General features: G+C 22.5%; 1 protein-coding gene across 1 annotated transcript in view; it reads right to left on the bottom strand.

Moving 5' to 3' along the window:
• Positions 1-4,789: 4,789 nt before the first annotated feature.
• The window catches only part of LOC122509304 (cadherin-99C), a 198,598-nt gene continuing 182,823 nt past the window's right edge, over positions 4,790-20,564 (bottom strand). Inside the window, exons 12-22 of the mRNA XM_043623263.1 lie at positions 19,086-19,226; positions 16,685-16,969; positions 15,855-16,028; positions 15,411-15,620; positions 14,981-15,112; positions 14,719-14,835; positions 13,715-14,113; positions 10,401-11,020; positions 8,263-8,493; positions 5,975-6,204; positions 4,790-5,377 (exon numbers count right to left, since the gene is read on the bottom strand). Coding sequence (XP_043479198.1) covers positions 5,067-5,377; positions 5,975-6,204; positions 8,263-8,493; positions 10,401-11,020; positions 13,715-14,113; positions 14,719-14,835; positions 14,981-15,112; positions 15,411-15,620; positions 15,855-16,028; positions 16,685-16,969; positions 19,086-19,226 — 2,850 coding nt within the window. The 3' untranslated portion in view covers positions 4,790-5,066. The remainder of the gene's footprint in view (positions 5,378-5,974; positions 6,205-8,262; positions 8,494-10,400; positions 11,021-13,714; positions 14,114-14,718; positions 14,836-14,980; positions 15,113-15,410; positions 15,621-15,854; positions 16,029-16,684; positions 16,970-19,085; positions 19,227-20,564) is intronic.

The following is a 20,564-nucleotide window of genomic DNA, read 5'->3' as shown; positions in this document are numbered from 1 at the left end:
TTCTCTTCGGAACAATTAAATTATTTTCAAAAATATTTTAATAAAATTCTCTTCGAAACAATTCAATTATTTTCATAAATATTAAAATTCTCTGCAAGAATTCAATTATTTTTAGAAATACAATAATTCTTTCAAACAATTCAATTACTTTTAAATATTATAATAAAAATCATTGATCAAATTCAATTATTTCAATTATTCAAATATTTAATAAAATTCTTGGAAAGAATTCAATTATTTTCATATTTATTAAAGTTTTCTTGCAAGAATTCAATTATTTTTAAAAATAAAAAAATTCTTCGAAAGAATTCAATAACTTTAAAAAATTTTGATAAAATTAATCGATCAAATTCACAAGTCTTCAAAATCTTCAATAAAATTCTTGGTAAGAATTCAATTATTATCAGAAATATTAAAATTCTCTAAAGAAATTCAATTATTTTTTAAAATAAAAAAAAATTCATGGAAAGAATTCAATAATTACTTTCAAATATGGTAATAAAATTCATGGATAAAATTCAATTGTTTTTAAACAACTTTGATAAAATTCTTGGTAAAAATTCAATTATTTTCATAAATATTAAAATTCTCTGAAGGAATTCAATTATTTTTAGAAATAAAAAAATTCTTCGAAACAATTCAATTACTTTCAAAATTTTTAATAAAATTCATCGATCAAATTCTTTAAAATCTTCAATAAAATTCTTGGCAAAAATTGTGTTATTTTGCAAATTATAGAAAAAAAATTTCTAAATTTTTTTGCAGTATTTTAAATTTTAAAATTAATGAAATTGTACCTTAACGTTTTGAAGATTACTTAAATAATAACAAAAATTAATTAAATGAAATTATTTTGAATTAAAAATAAAATAATTTTTCTTCTACTTATATCAATAATTTAATTTTAATTTAATAAATTCAATACATTTCAAAAAAGGAAAAATTATCGAAGAAAAACTAGAAAACAATAAAATAGAGAAGCCATTAACTTAAAATTACGAAGATTATTAATATCTAATTTTAATAAATTTCCACTTTTTTAATGATTTTATTTTGTTTTAATATTTTCATATTGTTATTTTTATATTTTTTACAAAATTTAAATTTTTAAATTATTAAATATCTTTAAAATTATTTGAATTATTTCCTCGTTTTTCCTCATAAATTCTGCAATTGAATGAAATCACAAGAACGCTTGATTTCATGTTGAATAACTTTTTTGAAGAACCACTTCTTGACCTCTCTCTCTCTCTCTCTCTTCGTCTCTTACTTACTTAACTTACGAAACAGAATTCTACTTGATGAAAATTGCTGGAAATTCTGAAAACAAGAAAAAATGAATTAGTAAAAGAATATTTTTATGAAAAAAGTGATCGAAATGAAATATTTATTATTTTTTTATATCATTTTTATTTGAGAATTATTGCTCGATAGAAAAATAAATATTATTTATTTAAAAAAATGAATAAAAAATAAATATTACTGTTTTGAAAATTAATTATATTTATTTAAAAAAATATTCTTTTTTTTTGTCGAAAAAAAAATAGTGGAAAAATAAATAATATACACCTTGTGAAAAAATAAATAATTATTAAATCCATGGAGAATAAAAAATTGCGAGTAATATAATAATTATTTTTTTGTATTAACAAGTTTTTTACAATGGCTTTTACAAAATCATCCACTTAAGAATTAATCAACCAGAGGGACAATAACATTTTGTACCTAATATTGTCCGATTAATTGGCAGTATAATATAATATCCACGTAAATAGTTTACAAAAAAAAAAAAATTCTTCACGCTAACTATATAAACAAAAAATTATAAGAAAATATTTATTTACAGGAATATTCATCTATTTTATAAAGAAAAAAAAATGATAAAGAAGAGACAAGTCTTTGAGTTAAATTAGATTAGCTTCGGACAAAAAATACACTTTAGATTATTAATACATATAAGTACAAAGCCTTTACATATTTTCGTTGCATTTATACTATTTTTTAAATTAAAAATTAATTAACTTTCAAAAAAACAATAGTTTCATCTCATTCTCACTAAATTCTCATTTAGCTAAATGGCCCCATAGTCTATCGTTACCCCCAATTCTAAACTCGATTTAAAAGACAATTTTCTTTCGACCAGATACTTAACGTAAAGTCCCAATGAATAATGGTCGGTATTAAAAAATACTCTTCGATGTAAAAATGAAAGAAAAATTTCTTTTACATCGAGTATTTTACAGTCAAAGTAAAATTCTCTTTTATATTTTAAAGGAGATAAAAATGAGAATTTAAAATGAGGCCATAAAAAATTGGGGCGAAATTCGTAGTATCCAGAGTCGATAGTAATAATTAAAATTACTTTAATTAAAATTTACTAATTATTAGAAAATGAATTTAATGAATTTAATTTACACGGAAGAAAATCTTCATCTAAAATAAGTACAAATTTTCGTAAATTATCGAAACTTTTAGTTTTCTTTCCGTGAATTAATTAATACAATTAATTTTTTTTTACTTCAATTTTTTCAAAATAATTTTCTTTACAAAAAAAAAAACAACATTTCGCCCCTTACAGAGAATTTCTAACATTATTATTTCTCAAACATTCCATTCTACTCACATTCATTAGGATATTATAATTATATATAATAATAATATAAAAATGAGCAATCGAAATTACATAAATAATCTATAATACATAAATTAACGTTGTTAAATTCAAAATACAATATATTGACATTTTCTCTAGTTTCACTCACATATACATTTCTATATAAAACAATATTTTTCTCGAGCATTCTTCTGGAATCGAATGGCTTACCGCCTCGTTTCACAATAAATAGAAACAATTCACAATGAGATTCTCTCCTTTGATAAGTCATAAAATATATATATTTATATCGACAAAAAACAAATCGATATCTTCTCACTAATCCACAGTGATTCTCTTCATAATATGTGAGAAATACGAATTTTTATTTATTTTATATCTACAATAATAATTCATCTGAAATTAAAAAAAAATAATTGAGTTTGTATGAATTCTTTTGAAATTTCTCTAAAATTTAGTAATTCTCTTTGAACCATACTTCTTTGAAATATACAATCATTTGTTTCTTGAATAGATGGAGAAAAAAATTCTTTAACGTAAAAGTATCAGGAAGATAAAATAAAAAATTTTTCTCAACTTTAATTTTTTCTTTTAGTAAAACAAAACAAACAGAAAATTTAATTTCCTTGCTTTCTTGGATATTGAACTAAACAGGATATTAAATATTTTTTAAGTCTAAAAATCTAGAAAAATCTTTTTGTTTTTCTTTAGACAAAATTTTAGTTTTTGTCGAATAACTGGATTATTATTTCAGCTCAATTTTTTCTTGAAAAATCGAATTTTTATATTTCAATTCAAATTATTTATTGAAAAATTAAACTTTTATTGCAATTCAATTTTTTTATTGAATTTAAATTATGGTTTTTTCCCAAATTTTTTATTTTAACTTTTATGGCTTTTTTTGTAGAACAAAAAATTATTTAAATTTTCAAAAAAAAAAAAAATCAAACTAAAAAGAATTAAAAACAATACAACTAATTTGACATAAATTGCAATTATAAACAATTCCAAAAACAAAAAATTCTCTATCGAGTTTCATTGTTCCATGAATTTTTTCACAATTTTCGAAAAAAAAAAAATAAAAAAAATATTTTTTACTTTTGTCTATTTTTATAAAAATTTTACATTATTTGTCAATAAAATAAAAACCAAATGATCACATTATTCAAAAAAAGAATAGTTCCATTTTTTAAATCGTTTCTGGCCTGTAAAAAAATTCTACAAATTCAGTTCTTTCGATATTTCACAAGATTTGATTTTCTAAAATTCCACTTTTCGTGTTTTCGAATAATAAAAATAACAAAACAAAAAGTAAATTGTCTTTAAAAGTATTTTCGTAGTAAAATAAAATATTAATTAGTATTTTTGTAATAGAGTAATAAATATCAATTAGTATTTTCGTATTAAATTAAAAAAATATCAACCAATATTTTAATAGTAAATTAAAATATTAATTAGTGTTTTTGTAATAAATTAAAAAATATTGATCAGTATTTTCTTAATAAATTAAAAAACTTTAATCAATATTTTCTTTAATAAATCGAGAATACACCGATATTTTTAACAAAATCAAGAAAATATTTATATATTATTCCACAAAATTTTTTAATGATATTTTTTAGCGAGAATTTCGGTAGAAAATTGGTTTTTGTATCCACACAAAAATTTCCGAGTGAAAAATTTTTATTTTTACTATTTTTGAAGTATTTTCTTTTGAAAATAAATTATATTTATATTTATTTATTATATTTATCAAATTATTCATTGGGCAATTTTTTTTGCGGATACAAAAACACATTTTGTAAAAAAATTAATAAATGGATTTCACAATTTATCAATTTTTAGGAAAAATGAAAATTCAAAATGAAACAAAATATTTCCTAACCCATTGGATTGCTCACAAAAAAATACAATAATTATTTTTTTAGGAAAGATTTGAATTAATATTTTCTCGATATTGTTAAAAGTATCGATTCACCCTCCGCTTAAAAAAATATGAATCAATATTTTATTGACAAAGAAAAATACTAACCAATATTTTATTAACAACGAAAAATATTAATCAATATTTAATTAGCAAAGCAAAATATTAATATTTTACTGATAAAGAAAAATATCGATCAATATTTTCGAAGTAAATTAGAAAAGTATTAATCAACATTTTATTAACAGATAAAAAATTCGAATCAATATTCCATTACTAATATCGCATTAATTAATATATTCTACATTCAATATATAAAAATCTAGTAAAATCGATTTTTCTCTAAGAAATATAGAGAAATATCAAAAATTGAAGTATATTATATAAGTCTTTGATTGTAACTTTAATTAATTTTTTTTTTTTTTTTTTTGGCGGTCGGGAAATAATAGAATTAATTTTCTTTTTTTCAGTACGTTTTCGCATCATCGCTTTGGATATTAAAAAAGAGTATGGTAATTAAAAATTATTTCAAAGTTCCGTAGTAGTTTCAACGGGACTTTGATCCCCTAAGTAAGTAAATCCAAGATGGGAGTAGTCTTTTCTTTCGCGAAAAATCACATTGTCATTGGATGGACTGTGACTTAAAATATCTCCGCCCTGATTATAAAGTGGATTGAGAACCGGAGTATGATGATTATTTAAAGTATTGATTTCATTTCCATTTTTTCTTCCTAATGTTGAACGACGCAATGATTGCATATTTGAATCGACATGATTGCCAACAATGCTTGATGCACGTGCCGTTGTCGCCGCTTCCGAACTAACAGGACTTTGTTGACCTAAAGTTGTCATATAAATAAATTTTATTTATTCGTGAAAAACAAATTGGTGAAAAACAAATTTTTCTTTAATGAAACAATTTTTTCTTGAAATGTAGGATGCTACAAAAAAAAAAAAAATGAAATGGAAAAAAATGTTCTTCCAATTAACCTTTTTTTCTCAATGAAACAGTTTTTTTTAATGAAACGATTTTTTTTTTAATTTAACAGTTTTTTTCAAAATGAAACAATTTTTTTCAAATAAAATAATTTTTAATAACGAATCAAATTTTTTCTTTGAAATATAACAGTTTTGCTTGAAAATTAAAAATTTTTTTTTTACTTAAAATAGTTATTTTTTTTGAATGAAACAGTTTTTTTTTTTAATGAAACAATTTTTTTTTCTAGTGAAGCATTTTTTTCTGAATCGAACAGTTTTTTTCAAAATCAAACAGATTCTTTTCAAAAATAATTTATTTATTTACAAAATTAAATTTACATATATTTCTCTTCTATTAATCTAAAAACATCATCATTTTCAAAATTCAATTATCAATAATTGAACTTCCTCTTTTTTCCTCAGCAATTAATTTATTTTTATTGGATGTAATTCAATACCTGTACTTTCGCCGGGATCTTTGGTGATGTAGCTCACATTATCGAGGCTAAAGGCGTGATTTTTATTACTAAAGTCGATCTGTAAATCGTTGTAACTGTCATTATCATCGACAGGAACGCTCATTTGAAGGACTTGTGTTTCATATTCCTTCAGATTTGGTTCAACGTAAACTGGGTCATATCTCGGAACAACGTACATTCGCTGCATACGATCCTTGTACGCCTTGTACCTATTTAAAAAAAAACACAAAAAACAATAAATTAAAAAATTTTCTTATTTTCTACACTTAGTCAAAAAATTTTCCTTCCTTCAAATTCATTTTAATCGAAAATTATAATTTTAAAAGAAGAACTTAAACTAAGAAATAGAATATATTGCAAACTTTCGAAAAATTAAATTAATTTCAATTTTTTTTATTAAAAATAAAAGTAAGTAAATAAAAGTAAACTGCGAAAAATTAAATTAAGGTAAGTTTTTTAATTTTGAAAATATAAATAAGAAATGAAATGAAAATAGAAAAAAACATGCAAAGAATTTAATTAAGGGGAATTTTTTATTATTAAAAATAAAAATAAAACAGAATGAAAATAAAATCAAAATATTGTAAAAATAAATGAAAATAAAAGTAAAGTACAAAATTGTGTTTGAAATTGTTTTTAAAAATTGTGGAGTATTACATTTCGTGAAAAACTAAAGAAAATCTTCCCTAATTACACTCTTATGTCTTCAATAATTTCTCCATTCTTTAAAGTATAAAATTACTTTATTGTTTGATATCACCTTCAAATTTTTTTCTTTTTATCTCATTTGGTTTTCTTCTTATTTTACTCCAGCTTCTTTTTTAAAAATTTTTTTTTCTTTTTTCATAAATTGTTTACCTCTATTTTCATTATTAAAATTTTCCTCTCTCCTTTTCAAAACTTTCTTTAACGTGTAAAATTATTTTTAGAATGTGTAAATTAAATTCTTTTTTAATCAGAAAATAAAATACTAATAAAAGTTATACATTTATGAAAAAATGAAAACAAATTTTTAAATGAAAAAATAATGTTGAATAAATTTCATGAAAACTTGAAAGTGAGAATATTTTTATGTGTTTAATTTCCATAAAGTGTGTCTTTTATCATGAAACTTTACGTAATAATAGACTATTACAAAATTGCGGAAACTTAAATTAGAGTCAATTTAATTAATTAGGGAGAAGAATAAATTCACACGATGAAAGAACCATAATTGTATTAATTGTGGGCATGAAAATAACAACTGCTCCAAACAATATTATTTTTATTTTCTATTATTATTTTCATTACTATTCTTTTAATTATTATTTTCATTATATTATTTTTTTAATGTTATTTACATTTACATTTTTTTATTATTAATCAATTAGGCAAATATTTCTCGATTCAAGTGTTTAATTTAAATTTAAATTGTATATAGTCGCTTTGACTATTTTCTCAGTAAACGAAAAGACCGTTTATGTAAATATAACTGGTTCACAATATCAATTTTCTTATCTGTACTACTCATTGAAACAACAGAGCAATTTTGAAATTTTATACTTTTCACTGGAATATTTGCATTTTAACGTAAAATAAAACCCAAAATGAGCACTCTTCTGGAAAATAATTTTCTCTTATTACTATAGAATGAATAATTAAATTTCTCAAGTACAGTTCTTTTATTTTTCTCATCTGAAATCACGAATTAAAAAAAGAGAGGAAAATTTGAACAAGTTACCTGATGACTTTGAAAGAAAGAAAAAAATATTTACAAAGACAAAATATTTGAAAGAAGAACAAATATTTGCAAACAAAAAAATATTTGAATATAAAATAAAATAAAATATTTCCTTTGAATGAAAGGAAAAAATATTTTCAAAGAAAAAAATATTTCCAAAGAAAAAAGAAAATAATATTAACCAAGAAACAAAAAAAATTTTGAAAGTAAGAAATATTCTTTGAAAGAAAGGAAAAATTTTATGCAAAGAAAGATAAAATATTTGAAGAAAAGAAAAATTAGTTGAATGACAGGAAAACATATTTTCAAAAAATGAGAAATTATTTGGAGGAAATAAAAATTTTAGTAAACATATAAAATATTGTCAAAGAAAAATATTGAAATGAAAAATATATTTGCAAAGAAAACAAATATTTGGAAGAAAAGAAAAAATATTTGTAAAGAAAGAAAATATTTGAAAGAGAAGAAAAAATGTTTGCAAAGAAAAAGAAAATTTTAACAAAAAAAAAAGGAAAAAATAAAATAATTTTCGAAAATAAATTCTTACCTCGACCAAGAAATACAAATATAAATAATTCCGGCGATTCCGAGTACGAAGATAATGCATGCAATAATGATAAGTGCATATGGAAAAACCTCGCCACTAAAAGCCACTGCTGTTTGTGTGCGAACTTGTTCCGATGGCATAACTGGTGCATGGATTTCGATGGCTGTTGCTCGGATCAAAGGCGATACGTCGTAGGTAATATTCGACATTGCATGTTTCTCCAATACTGATCTGAAAATCGGAGAGACCAATTTGTGATTATTACGCACAGTAAATAGAAAAAAAAATTATTAACGTGTGGGCGATTGGAATATACGGGTCTTTCCCCTTCTATTTCATTTCAAACAACTCACTCTCTCTCTCTCTCTCTCTCTTTTTCTCCTACCTCCTTTGCAATAATTTGCAATTATTCCACCAGTCTTGTATTTCCTTAAATAATAATGACCTTTTGAATTTTAATTATTATTAGACACTGAACAATTCTAACCTTTTTTTTTTAATCTTTAATCTCATTTTTTTTTCAGAAATTGTGTCTCTCTATAGAAAAAATAAAAAAATAAAAATTTGTTTTCTACAAAAATTGTTCTCTTTTAGAAAAAGAAATTTTCAAAAAAAATCTCTAATAAATTTGCAAATGTTAAAATCTTGCCAATTAATTCTTTTTCTGTTTTAAAAATTCTGTTTTAAAAAAACAGAATTTTTTCTGTTCTTTTTTACTTTTATTTGTTTTTTTAATTACCGTTCTGAATATATGTAATGTGGAAAAAAAAGTTAGAGAAAAGAATTAGAAAACTTTAATTATCACAGACTCGATCTATTCATAAAGATTAAAGAAAAAGGTCAGAGTTGACGGATTGAAAAAAGAATTGAAAAATTTTCAAAAGAAAATGTGAAAAAAAAATAAATATAAAAATTTAATGTAGGTCTTTGAATGGTACTTGCTTTAAACACGGCTTTTATTTTATTTTTCATGAATCCCGTCGGTTGACTTTCACATTTGGTTTCGTTCCAACCATGATAAAAAATTAACAAAACGCTCTTACTTCTGTATTTTTAATTAAACTTTTGCAAAGTTCATCAACGAATTAGGAGAAGAAAAAATATATAAACAAAAATTTATAATAATATTAAGTATAATATTAATTAGATATATTTTACAGAAATATTTCTTTGGAAAAAAACATTTTTCTAATCAAATTTTCATTATTTTTCACTTTTTACATAAATCAAAAAACATTTTTTTTTTATTAATTTTTATCAATTATTTTGAAAAGAAAAATTTCTAAACAAAATTTTTATTCTTTTCCAAGTGAAAAAAATGTTCTTCTAATTTAAATTTAGAAAATTTTTAATTTCTACTTTTTTTAATTTTACTTTTTTACTTTTTCCAATTTTCAATTTAAAACCTTTACGAACAATTTATTTAAATATTTTCAAGTTTTAACAGAAAATTTTCCAAATGCTTTTCCAAACTTTTTCTAAATTTTTCCATTTTTCACTGTTGACAAAAGTCAATTATTTTAAAAAGAAAAATTTCTTAACAAAATTTTACTGTTTTCCGAGTGAAGAATTTTTTTTTGATTCAAATTTAAAATTTTTTACTTTCCAGTTTTTCTAATTCCAACTTTTAAATATTTCTAATTTCAATATTTCACTTTTCACACAAATAAAAATTTCTTTTGCAAATTTTGATCAATTATTTGAAAAAGGAAAACGTTCTTAACTAAAATTTTATTTTCTTCCGAGTGAAAAATATATTTTTCCAATTTAAATCGTTGTTAACTTCACCGACTTTGAAAATTGAAATTTAATAAACGTAAACAAATTTGTACAAAATTTTTTCAATTGAAATTTATAATTTTTTTTTCATTACAATTTTATACTTTTTCTAATTTCAATTTTTCATTTTATCGAACATTTTACTAAAAAAGTTTTCTAAAAATTTTTTTCAGTTCGAATTTACAATTTTTTACTTTCCCTTCTCCTGAATTCCAATTTTTTCCTTTTTCCAATTAAAATTTCTTACAGTTTCGAAAATCTTTCTTCAATAGCTTCAATAGAAAATAATCTCTCTCTCTCTCTCTCTTCTCTGCATTGTTTCCCCTTATCAACGAAAGGAACTAAACGCAATTACTCACCTATAAAGTCGAGTGCTGTTCCTATCAAGAATGATTTCCGTTACGGGGTCAATTGTATAGAACCAAATATCCGAATCTTCAGGAATGTCGATAGTTCCATTTTCTGTTTTCACCATTCTCACGACAATTCTATCAATGCCCACCAATAGTCCAGTCTTTTCTTCAATGAGTTTCGCAATTTTTGGACCGTCCTTGTGTAAATTTTCATGAGCAGCCTTCTCAATTGACATGACCAATAAATTCTCCTCGCCAATTAAATTCACAATAACAGTCGCCTCGGCAATATTAAAATTACTCGTCGAATTTGGATTATCTCGAACTTGTACATTAAATTTAAATGGCAATTCCTCGGAATTGACATTCTCAAATGTTGCCGCAGTTGTAATACTGCCGGACGATGAATCAATGGCGAAATAGTTTGAACCCTGTCCCTCTAAAATTGTGTACTCTAATTTTCCATATTTCCCACTGTCCCTATCGTGGGCTTTCACATGAAGAACCGCAGTCGAGAATTTTGCCGTTGACGAAATTGCTGCAAAATATCGGCCCGAAGTTATATTCATGTCGGGAAATTCAAATTCCGGACTGTTGTCATTCACATCAAGTACTTGGACTTTGACCTGAAAGGAAGAGGAAATTAAAGTATAAATTTTTCTTTTGGAGAATATTTTACATATAACAGGGTTTTACAACATAACAGGGTTGCCACAAAAATTTGATTTCCATTTTAGCTGACTTTACCCTGATTTCCAGAAAGAATTTTAACTTTTTTCTCGATCCCTAAATAATTTTTCCTTTACAAACAACAATTTTAATTTTTCAGTAATTTCAGATTTAAATTTGAAAAAAATTCACTTATTAATTAATTTAGTAATTATTATTTTCAAAAATACCAACAAAATTCTTCGTAAAAATTAAATTATTTTCTCGTAAATAATAAAATTCTTCGCAAAAAATCAATTATTTAAAAAAAAATAAAAGAAAATTCTTCGAAGGAATTTAATTATTTCCATGGATAATAAAATTGATTGCAAGAATTCAATTATTTACATGGATAATAAAAATTGAATGCAAGAATTCAATTACTTTTACAAATAATAAAATTATTTGTCAAGAATTCAATTATTTTCAAAATTTTAAATAAAATTCAACAATATAATTATATTGCTTTCAAAAATTTTCATAAAATTCTTCGCACAAATTATTTTCAAAAATAATAAAACTTTTCCAGAAATTCAATTATTTTCAATATAACATTAAAAAAATTTTTCGCAAGAATTTATTTGTCTTGGAAAATAATAAAACACTTTTGTCAAGAATTCAATTATTATTTGTAGAAATTTTAATAAAATTCGTTGAAAAAATCAATTATTATAAAAAAATTACAATAAAAATATTCTTATGAATTAAATTATTTTTTATAGATGATGATAATAATAATTCTTCGAAAGAATTCAATTATTTTCATAGATAATAAAATTATGGGGAAACTTTTAAATTATACAACAAAATTTTAAAAAAATTCTTAAAAAAATTAATTATTTTAAAAATTTCAATAAAATTATTTAGAAGAATTCAATTATTTTCATAGATAATTTAAATTTAAAAATAAAAATTATTTTTGAAAGAATTTAATTTTTTACAAATGTAATGAAACTTTTCGCAGAAATTCAATTATTTTTTATACAATTTTTAAAGAATTCTGCAAAAGAATTCAATTGTTTTCGAACATAATGAAATTTTTCGTAGGTATTAAATTATTTTAAAATAATTATAAAATTCTTCGAATAAAATCAATTATTTTGAAAGATTACAATAAAATTCTTTGCAAATATTCAATTATTTTTATTTAGATAATAATAATTCTTTAAAATAATTCAATTATTTAAAAAACTTTGAATAAAATTCTTCAAAGGAAATCAATTGCTTTTAAAAATTTTAATAAATTTTTTTAAAAAATTGCAATAAAAATCTTTTTAAGAATTAAATTATTTTTTGTAGATAATAATAATTCTTAGCAAGAATTCAATTATTTTCATAGATAATAAAATTATTCGCAAGCTTTTAATTATAATTAAAAAATTTTAATCCTAAAATTCTTTTAAAAAAATTTATTATTTTATGAAACTTTTAGCAGAAATTCAATTATTTTCTATACAATTTTAAAAGAATTCTGCGAAAGAATTTAATTTTTTTCAAACATAATGAAATTTTTCGCTGGAATTCAATTATTTTTATAAATTTTAATAAAATTCTTCGAATAATATCAATTATTTTGAAAAATTAAAATAAAATTCTTTGCTTGAAAGAATTCAATTATTTTTTTAAGGGCATTTGAACCTTGATGACGTCACACATGCTTTGCACAAACTGAAACGTCATCAAGGTTCAAATGCCCTTAAACTTTGAATAAATTTCTTCAAAGGAAATCAATTGCTTTTAAAAATTCTAATAAATTATTTAACAAATTCAATAATTTTTATTAGAATTTTAGGAAATTTCAATTATTTTACAAACTTACAATTATAAAATTATAATTATAAAATTTCAAGTACCTATCTTTAATTGAATTTTCAAAAACTAGAACTGAAATATTTATAAAAAAATGGAAACAATGTTTTTAGAATTTAAAATAAAATTATTTGATATTTAAATAGTTTTTTAAAAATATTTTTGAAAATTATTACTGATTTTAAATAAATTCTAAAATAACTATAAACTAACTAAACTAAAACTGAACTAAAATAATTAAGTTGATTAAAATTTTTTTTATTTATTTATTTATTTATTATTATAAAATTATTAATTTTTATAAACATATTTTAGAATTCAATGATTTGAAATAAATTTAATTATTTTTAATAAGAAAAATTTAATGTATTATTTTAAAATTCATTATGATTCAAAAATTTTTACTGTGAATAAAAATTCAAGGAGAAGAAAAATGAATAATTCACGGTTTTTATATATTTTAGAAATGTCTCTGAAAACCAAATATTTGAAAATTTGTAATAATACTAGAAATTTCATATTTTTCCAGTACTTTTGATCAAATTCCGTGACATTTCTCTGGCCAATTTTATTTTCCCTGACTTTTCCCTGAATTCCCCGATTTCCCTGTCTCTTGTGGCAATCCTGTATAATTGTTATAAATTTCTATTTTTGGAATAGTTTAACTAAATTGTAAATTTTCAGAATATTTTAAATATTAAGAATATAATAATTATCTTTCGGAATATTTTAATTACTATCGATATATGTCATTATTTATTGGCTTAGAATTCTATTTTTTTTTTAGAAATAATTTTACGAACCATTGTTGTATTTCGGTCGGATCTGAGTAGACCGGAAAGTGATATTAATCTGATTTTGATTTGATAGGATTCTGTAGTCTCGTAGTCGAGTGCTCCTTTTCTCAATCTGAGAGCGCAATTTCTCTCTTCAGTCACGTTGGTCTCGAAGAGCCCGTCATCGTTTCCACTATAGATTTCGCACTTTAATGGAGTGGTGTCATGGGCATGTGAATTAATGACAGTAAGTGTCTTGATCAACGAATTATCAACGGCATCTTCCGAAACGTCCACGTTGTAAGAATCCTCAGCGAAGCCGAGTCCAATTTCAGGTGCCACTGTCGCCACATGTCGAATGAAAATTTGAACCGAAGTCATCGACGATAGTTGAGGATCTCCCAAGTCAAAAGCTCGAACATCCACCTAAAAATACAAAAACCGAAATTAAAAACTCCCATCTTGCAAAATTTCCTCGTTTTTTCTCCGTTAAAATAGAAAATTTAGAAATTCTCCAAATTTTTTTTCTAGTCCATGTAATTACAAGAACTGGAAAAAATAATTATTGAGATAGAAAAACTATTTTAAGATAAATAAATATTGAGCTAGAGAAAATATTTTCAGATAAAGAAATATTGAAATACAAAATATGTTTCGAGCTAAAGAAATAAATATTGCGAGCTACATATAAAAAAATACATTCTCAAAAATATTTTCTACCAAATCTTGAGAAAACGTTGAGAGTCTCGAAATTATTTCAAGACACTCGACAGTATTTCAAGAGTATAATTCTTTAATTATTTATAAGTACATATTTCAATATACCGCGAAATTTTTCCAGCTACTTGAAAATATTTCCTAGTACTCGACTAAATAGAATTTTTTTTAAATTAAAATAAATACAGTAAAACTCAATTATTCATAAAATTGAAAAAGTTGAGTTTCAAGATAATGACTTTTTCCATTAAATCTCAATAAAAAGAAAGTAAAATTGCATTTTTTTTTTAAATTGAGAGCGAAAAAAAATCAACCTGATATTCAGTGTCAGTTTCCTTGCGCAGATCGTCTCGTACTCTAATAACACCAGTATCCGGATCGATAATAAAATATTTACTGGCAATGCCCCGTCCTGTTATTTCGTAGCGAACCTGGAAATTTTTTTTTTACAAAATAAAATGCTTTTAGTTTGATATGAAATTAAATTTAGTATAAATTCAATAAAAATGTATTTGAAATACTTGGGAATGATTTGATGTGATTAAATCAGGAATATAAAGACTTTTTGATATTTACCTGATTTCCCGGAGATGTACCATCGGAATCGGCGGCAATAAGATTTATTACGGTCGTTCCTATGGGAATATCATCATCGAGCGTGACGGGTCGAGGCACTGATGTAAAGACTGGTGGTATATCATTCACGTCCTGGAAAATAACATGGAATACAACTCCTCTTGGGAACAATACAATATTGTCGAATGTTAATAAACAAATGCAATTATAATGATTATTTACTTATTCAAAATCTCAAGTTTACTTATTTTCTTGTTATGAAACCAAAAAACTGCTTCTCATTTCAATATTTTCTCCTCTTAATTAAAACAAATATTGATCCAGTAAAAAAAAAAAAAACGGTACTCGAAAATAATTAAACAGAATTTCAAAGATTTTCTTCTCTTTTTTTGTTCAGCCTTCAGTGGAAATTGAAAGGCCTTCTATTTACCTCAACATTAACAACAACTCGAGTAGTCGATCCAGGCAAATCACTCGTATTCTCCAAAGTACCCACAATGAGAATATGCTGCTTTTCCTTTTCATAATCCAAACCGCGAATCGTTTTAATAACTCCAGTCTTCTCATCGATTTCAAAAATCTCCGTATCTCCTTGTCTCAATTCGTAGGTAATTCGCTTTGTCGTATCCGGATCGTCGGCCTTGGAGAAAAAAAATTTTCAAACGATTAAAAATATATTCTTGATAAAAAATTAACAATAGAATAATAAATAAAAATGTTATTCTATTTTATTTCTATTCTTATTTATTTTATTTTATAAATAAAAAGCAAAATAAATAAATGAGAAGAAAAAAAAGAGAAAGAAATAATAGAATAAGGAAAGAGAAAAATAAACAAAAAGTACTTAAATAAAATTGGAAGCAATTTAACTCACTATGACTTGAACGACAGTATTATCAGGAATATTTTCTCTCACTCGGGCTTCGTAACTACTTTGATGAAAAATTGGTACCTCATCCTCCACGTCTTGAACTTTTACAGTGACTGTGGCTGTTGCTAATCGGTGATCCGGTGCTCCATCTCGAGCAGTTACCACAAATTTGTATTCCTAGTCAAACAAGAAATTCAATTTCTCAACACAATTTCAACAATAAGAAAAAGGAAAAAAGCGGAAAATTTACATCCAAAACGAAATTTCTTGCTTTCAAAATATAGGAAAAGAGAACAAAAGAAAGAAAATAATTGCCAGAGGATTAAAAAATAATAAATAAATAAATAAATAAAAAAAGTAACAAAAATAGGAAATAAGACAATGTAAAATAAAAAATAAAATAACAAATAAGACAATAATTGTAAAATAAAAAAAAGTCAAAGAAAATAAAATAAAACAACGTAAAATAAAAAAAAGTCAAAAATAAAATAAAACAATGCCAAATAAAAAACAAAATAATAAATAAATAGTAAAAAAGTAAATAAAAAGCAGAAAAAATGAAATAGTAAATAAATAAAAATATTGTAGAACAAAAAATAGAATAACAAATAAATAAAACAATATAAAATGAAAAATAAAATAAAAAAGACAAACTGAAAAATGGAACAAAAAAGACAAGATGAAAAATAAAATAAAAATGACAAAATGAAAAATATAACAAAACTGACAAAATGAAAAATAAAATGAAAAATAAAACAAAAAAAAGGAAAAATAAAATAAAAAAGACGAAATGAAAAAGAAAATAGAAAAGACAAGATTAATAATAAACTGACGTGATTCTGTTCATAATCCAATGCGACTTTAGTTAGGACGTCTCCTGTTTCAGGATCAACCGTGAAGGGAACGTCGTCGGGGGCAAAATATGTAACAACAGCATTAATTCCTTCGTCAGCATCTTCAGCATGCACGCGACCAATTAATTTTCGAGTTTCTCCTTCTTTAACCATAAACTCATAAGGAAGACCTTCAAACTTTGGATTTTCATCGTTAATATCCGTAACTCTGATATTAACAGTAGCCGTACTTGATAATCCTCCAGAATCCTCCGCTTTAATCAACTGAAAAAAGAAGTTCGATAAATTATAAAACTTTATACAAAACTTTAAATTATTTAAGAGGAAAACGAAAAAAATACAATTCGATAAAATTGAGAAAAAATATGAGTCACTAAAATTAGTTTTATTACTAAAAAAGAAAAAAAAAATTTTTATTTAATTCAATAAATTGTATTTAATTCAATAATTTTAGTATTTTAAGCAAATAAATAATAATAAAGCAATTAAATAAAAATAAAAAATAAATTTTCAGTAAAATGTAAATTAGTTAATGCAAATAAATATTTATCTGATAATAGATAATTGTCTATTAAAATCAAATGCATTTTTTTCCAGTTTAAAATAAACAAAATAGAAAAAATATCAATAGAATAAACAAAAAAATTCGAAAATAAAAGCAAAAAATTAAACAAAAGTTATTAAAATAACCGATTACTTGTCTAATATCAAATAATTTTTATTGAAATCAAATAAATTGTATTTCAACCAATAATTTTTGTATTCAAAGCAAATAAATGATAATAATCAAATAAATAAATATTATTGACTTAAATAAATTTAATAATCAAAACGAATTTGAAATAATAACAAATAAAATAAATAATAGAACAAAAAAAAATTCAAATAACTAATTGTTTGCATATTATCAAAACAATATTTACTTGAATCAAATAATTTTCATTTAATGAAATAAATTGTATTTGAAACAATAATGTTCGTATTAATTAAATTTGAAGTAAATAAACAATTTTTTAGTGTAGAATAAATAAAACCGAATAAAAAAAGAGAATAAACAAGATAGAATAAACAAAACAGAATAAACAAAATAGAATAATCAAAACAAAGTTGAAATAATAACAAATAAAGTAAAAAACAGAGAAAAAAAATTCAAATAGCTGATTGTTCGCTTATTATCTAATAAATATTTACTTGAATCAAATAATTCGATTATTTTCAAGAATTTTAATATAAATTCAATTATTTTCGACAATTTTGATGAAATTCTTAAAAAAAATCATTATTTTTAAAATTTTTAATAAAATTACTTCAAAAAATTCAATTACTTTCAAAAATTCAGATAAAATTCTTCAAAACAATTCAATTATTTTTATGAATTGTAAAATCTTCCGCAAGAATTCAATTATTTTCATAAATAAGAAAATTCTTCGCAAGAATTAAAATATTTTCACAAATAATAAAATTCTTCAAAGAAATTCAATTATTTTCCATGAATAATAAAATCTTTCGGAGGAATTCAATTATTTTCAATACAATTTTAATAAAATTTCTATAACAGGTTCAATTATTTTTAAAAATTGTAATTTAATAAAATTTTAATTAAAATTATTTTCAAAAATTTCATTATTTTTACGAAATTTTAATGAAATTCTTAAAAAACAAAATGTAATTATTTACAAAAACTCTAATAAATATTTTTTAAATTATTATTTTAAAAACGTAAAAGAAAATCTTTATAAAACTCCATTATGTTCAAGAAAATTAAAATAAATTCTATAAAAGAATCATTATTATTACATTTTTATTACATTTTCTCGAAAGAATTTAATTATTGAAAAAAATGTTGATAAAATTCTTGAAATGAATTCAATATTTTCAAATTTTTTGACAAATACTTTGCAAGAATTCAATGATTTTCAGTACATTAATTTTTAAAATTGAAAATTAACATTTAATATTTAAACTGTGAACAGATTACCGGAATAAAAAACTGATAAACAAATAAAAAAATAACATCGACTTAAATAAAAATTATTTGATACAAATAGACATTTATTTGATAAGAGACAATCGTTTATTTGAACTAAATAAATATTTTTTTCGTCAGCGTAAAATAAACACAATAGACTAAACAAAACAAAACAGAATAAATAAAATAGAATAACCAAAAAGAGAAAAAAAATTGATATAATAACAAAAAAATGAAATTAAAAAAAACTTTTAATTAATTCCATCCCCTTCACACAGTCGAGTGCATGAAACAATATTTGAGAGCAAACATCCGTTAGGAATGAGCGTTATGATAGAATTATTGTCGTCGAGTGTAAGTCAAACGGAAAAAGGAAGAGAGGCGAAACATTCCCTTTGGCTGAACACTTACCAGCTGATATCGAGTCAGGTCTTCTCTGTCCAACTTCCTTATAACGGTGATAACACCCGATTTATCACCAATAGCGAATTGCCTCAGGTCATTACCAGAGACGATAGAGTATGAAACTGGATCGTTTTCCGGATCCACTGCCTGAAAAAAAGATAAAAACGAAAAAAAAAAAGAATGAATATATCCTTGCACTTGTTACATCCCCCTTGTTACCAATCTGCTTATTTTAATACTCATTTTAACTCCTAGCATCAAGTTACATCCAACCTCTAATAATAAATAAATGAGAAACATTTTATAATTTGCATTTCTGTCACCTTACACATCGACCTGCTATAAACGATATGCAGATAGGAAAATAGTCTGCCTCATAATTCAACAATTTATTGGTTTGTTGTTAACGATATAGGAAGGCAATAATTGGAGGCACTTGGAATTTTATGTTTACTACAATTGTTCCATAATTTACATAATATTGTTATTACATTTATTTTATTATTAAAAATATTAAAAATTAAATTATTATTAAAACATAAGTATTCAATTTTCTTCAATTCCTTTTTATCGATTTTATTCAACATTTCATTTAAATAAAGGATCCAGCGAAATTCAATCGACAATTATATTAATGGAAATAAAATTTAATTTTCAGTGTTTTGATTTTTCTCTAACTTTTAGAAAGAATATAACCTTTTTTTCATTCTCGCGATAATTTTATTTCTGTTTTTTTAAATTCAATTATTTATATTTTCAGTAGTAATTCTTATTAAGAAAATGATGTTTCTATTTATCAATTTTAATAAAATTCTCTAAAATATTCAATTCTTTTCCATAAAATTATCATTATAGTAATTTAAATTCTGTTTTAATAAAATTTAATTATTTTCAACATTTTCAGTTATAATTATTCAAAAACATGATTATTTTTATAAATTTTAATAAAATTGTCTGAAAGATTCAATTCTTTTTCATTAATTATTGTTCAATTTTTTTTTTCTATAAAATTATCCCGATAATAATTTTAATTCAACTATTTTCGACATTTTTGATTAAAATTCTTCAAGAAAATCATTATTTTTATATCTACGTTTAAATAAAATTCTCGAAAATATTAAATTCTTTTCCACAAAATTATCACGATAGTAATTTCAATTCTGCTTTAGTAAAATTCAATTATTTTCGACATTCTCAGTTTGAATTCTTCAAGAAAACAATTATTTTTTATAAATTTTAATAAAATTGTCTGAAATATTCAATTCTTTTTAATAAAATTGCAATTATTGGAAAAGTTATCAATTATTTTCGCTGGACATTAAAATTTTTTTCAACAAATTTTAAGTTTTTTAAAAAAAATAATTACTTAAATATTTATTGTTAATTATATTTTCATAGGAATTAAATTTTTGTTTTAGAATATTCAAAAATATTTTATTTCTAACTCAAAAATCTAAGACTAAAAAAATTTAACTTCTAAAGATT

This window comes from Leptopilina heterotoma, unplaced genomic scaffold (assembly GCF_015476425.1).
Source record: "Leptopilina heterotoma isolate Lh14 unplaced genomic scaffold, ASM1547642v1 Lhet_60, whole genome shotgun sequence".
Lineage (NCBI taxonomy): Eukaryota > Metazoa > Arthropoda > Insecta > Hymenoptera > Figitidae > Leptopilina > Leptopilina heterotoma.
Note: the sequence above shows the minus strand (reverse complement) of the source record. Positions and strands in the feature narration are given on the sequence as shown.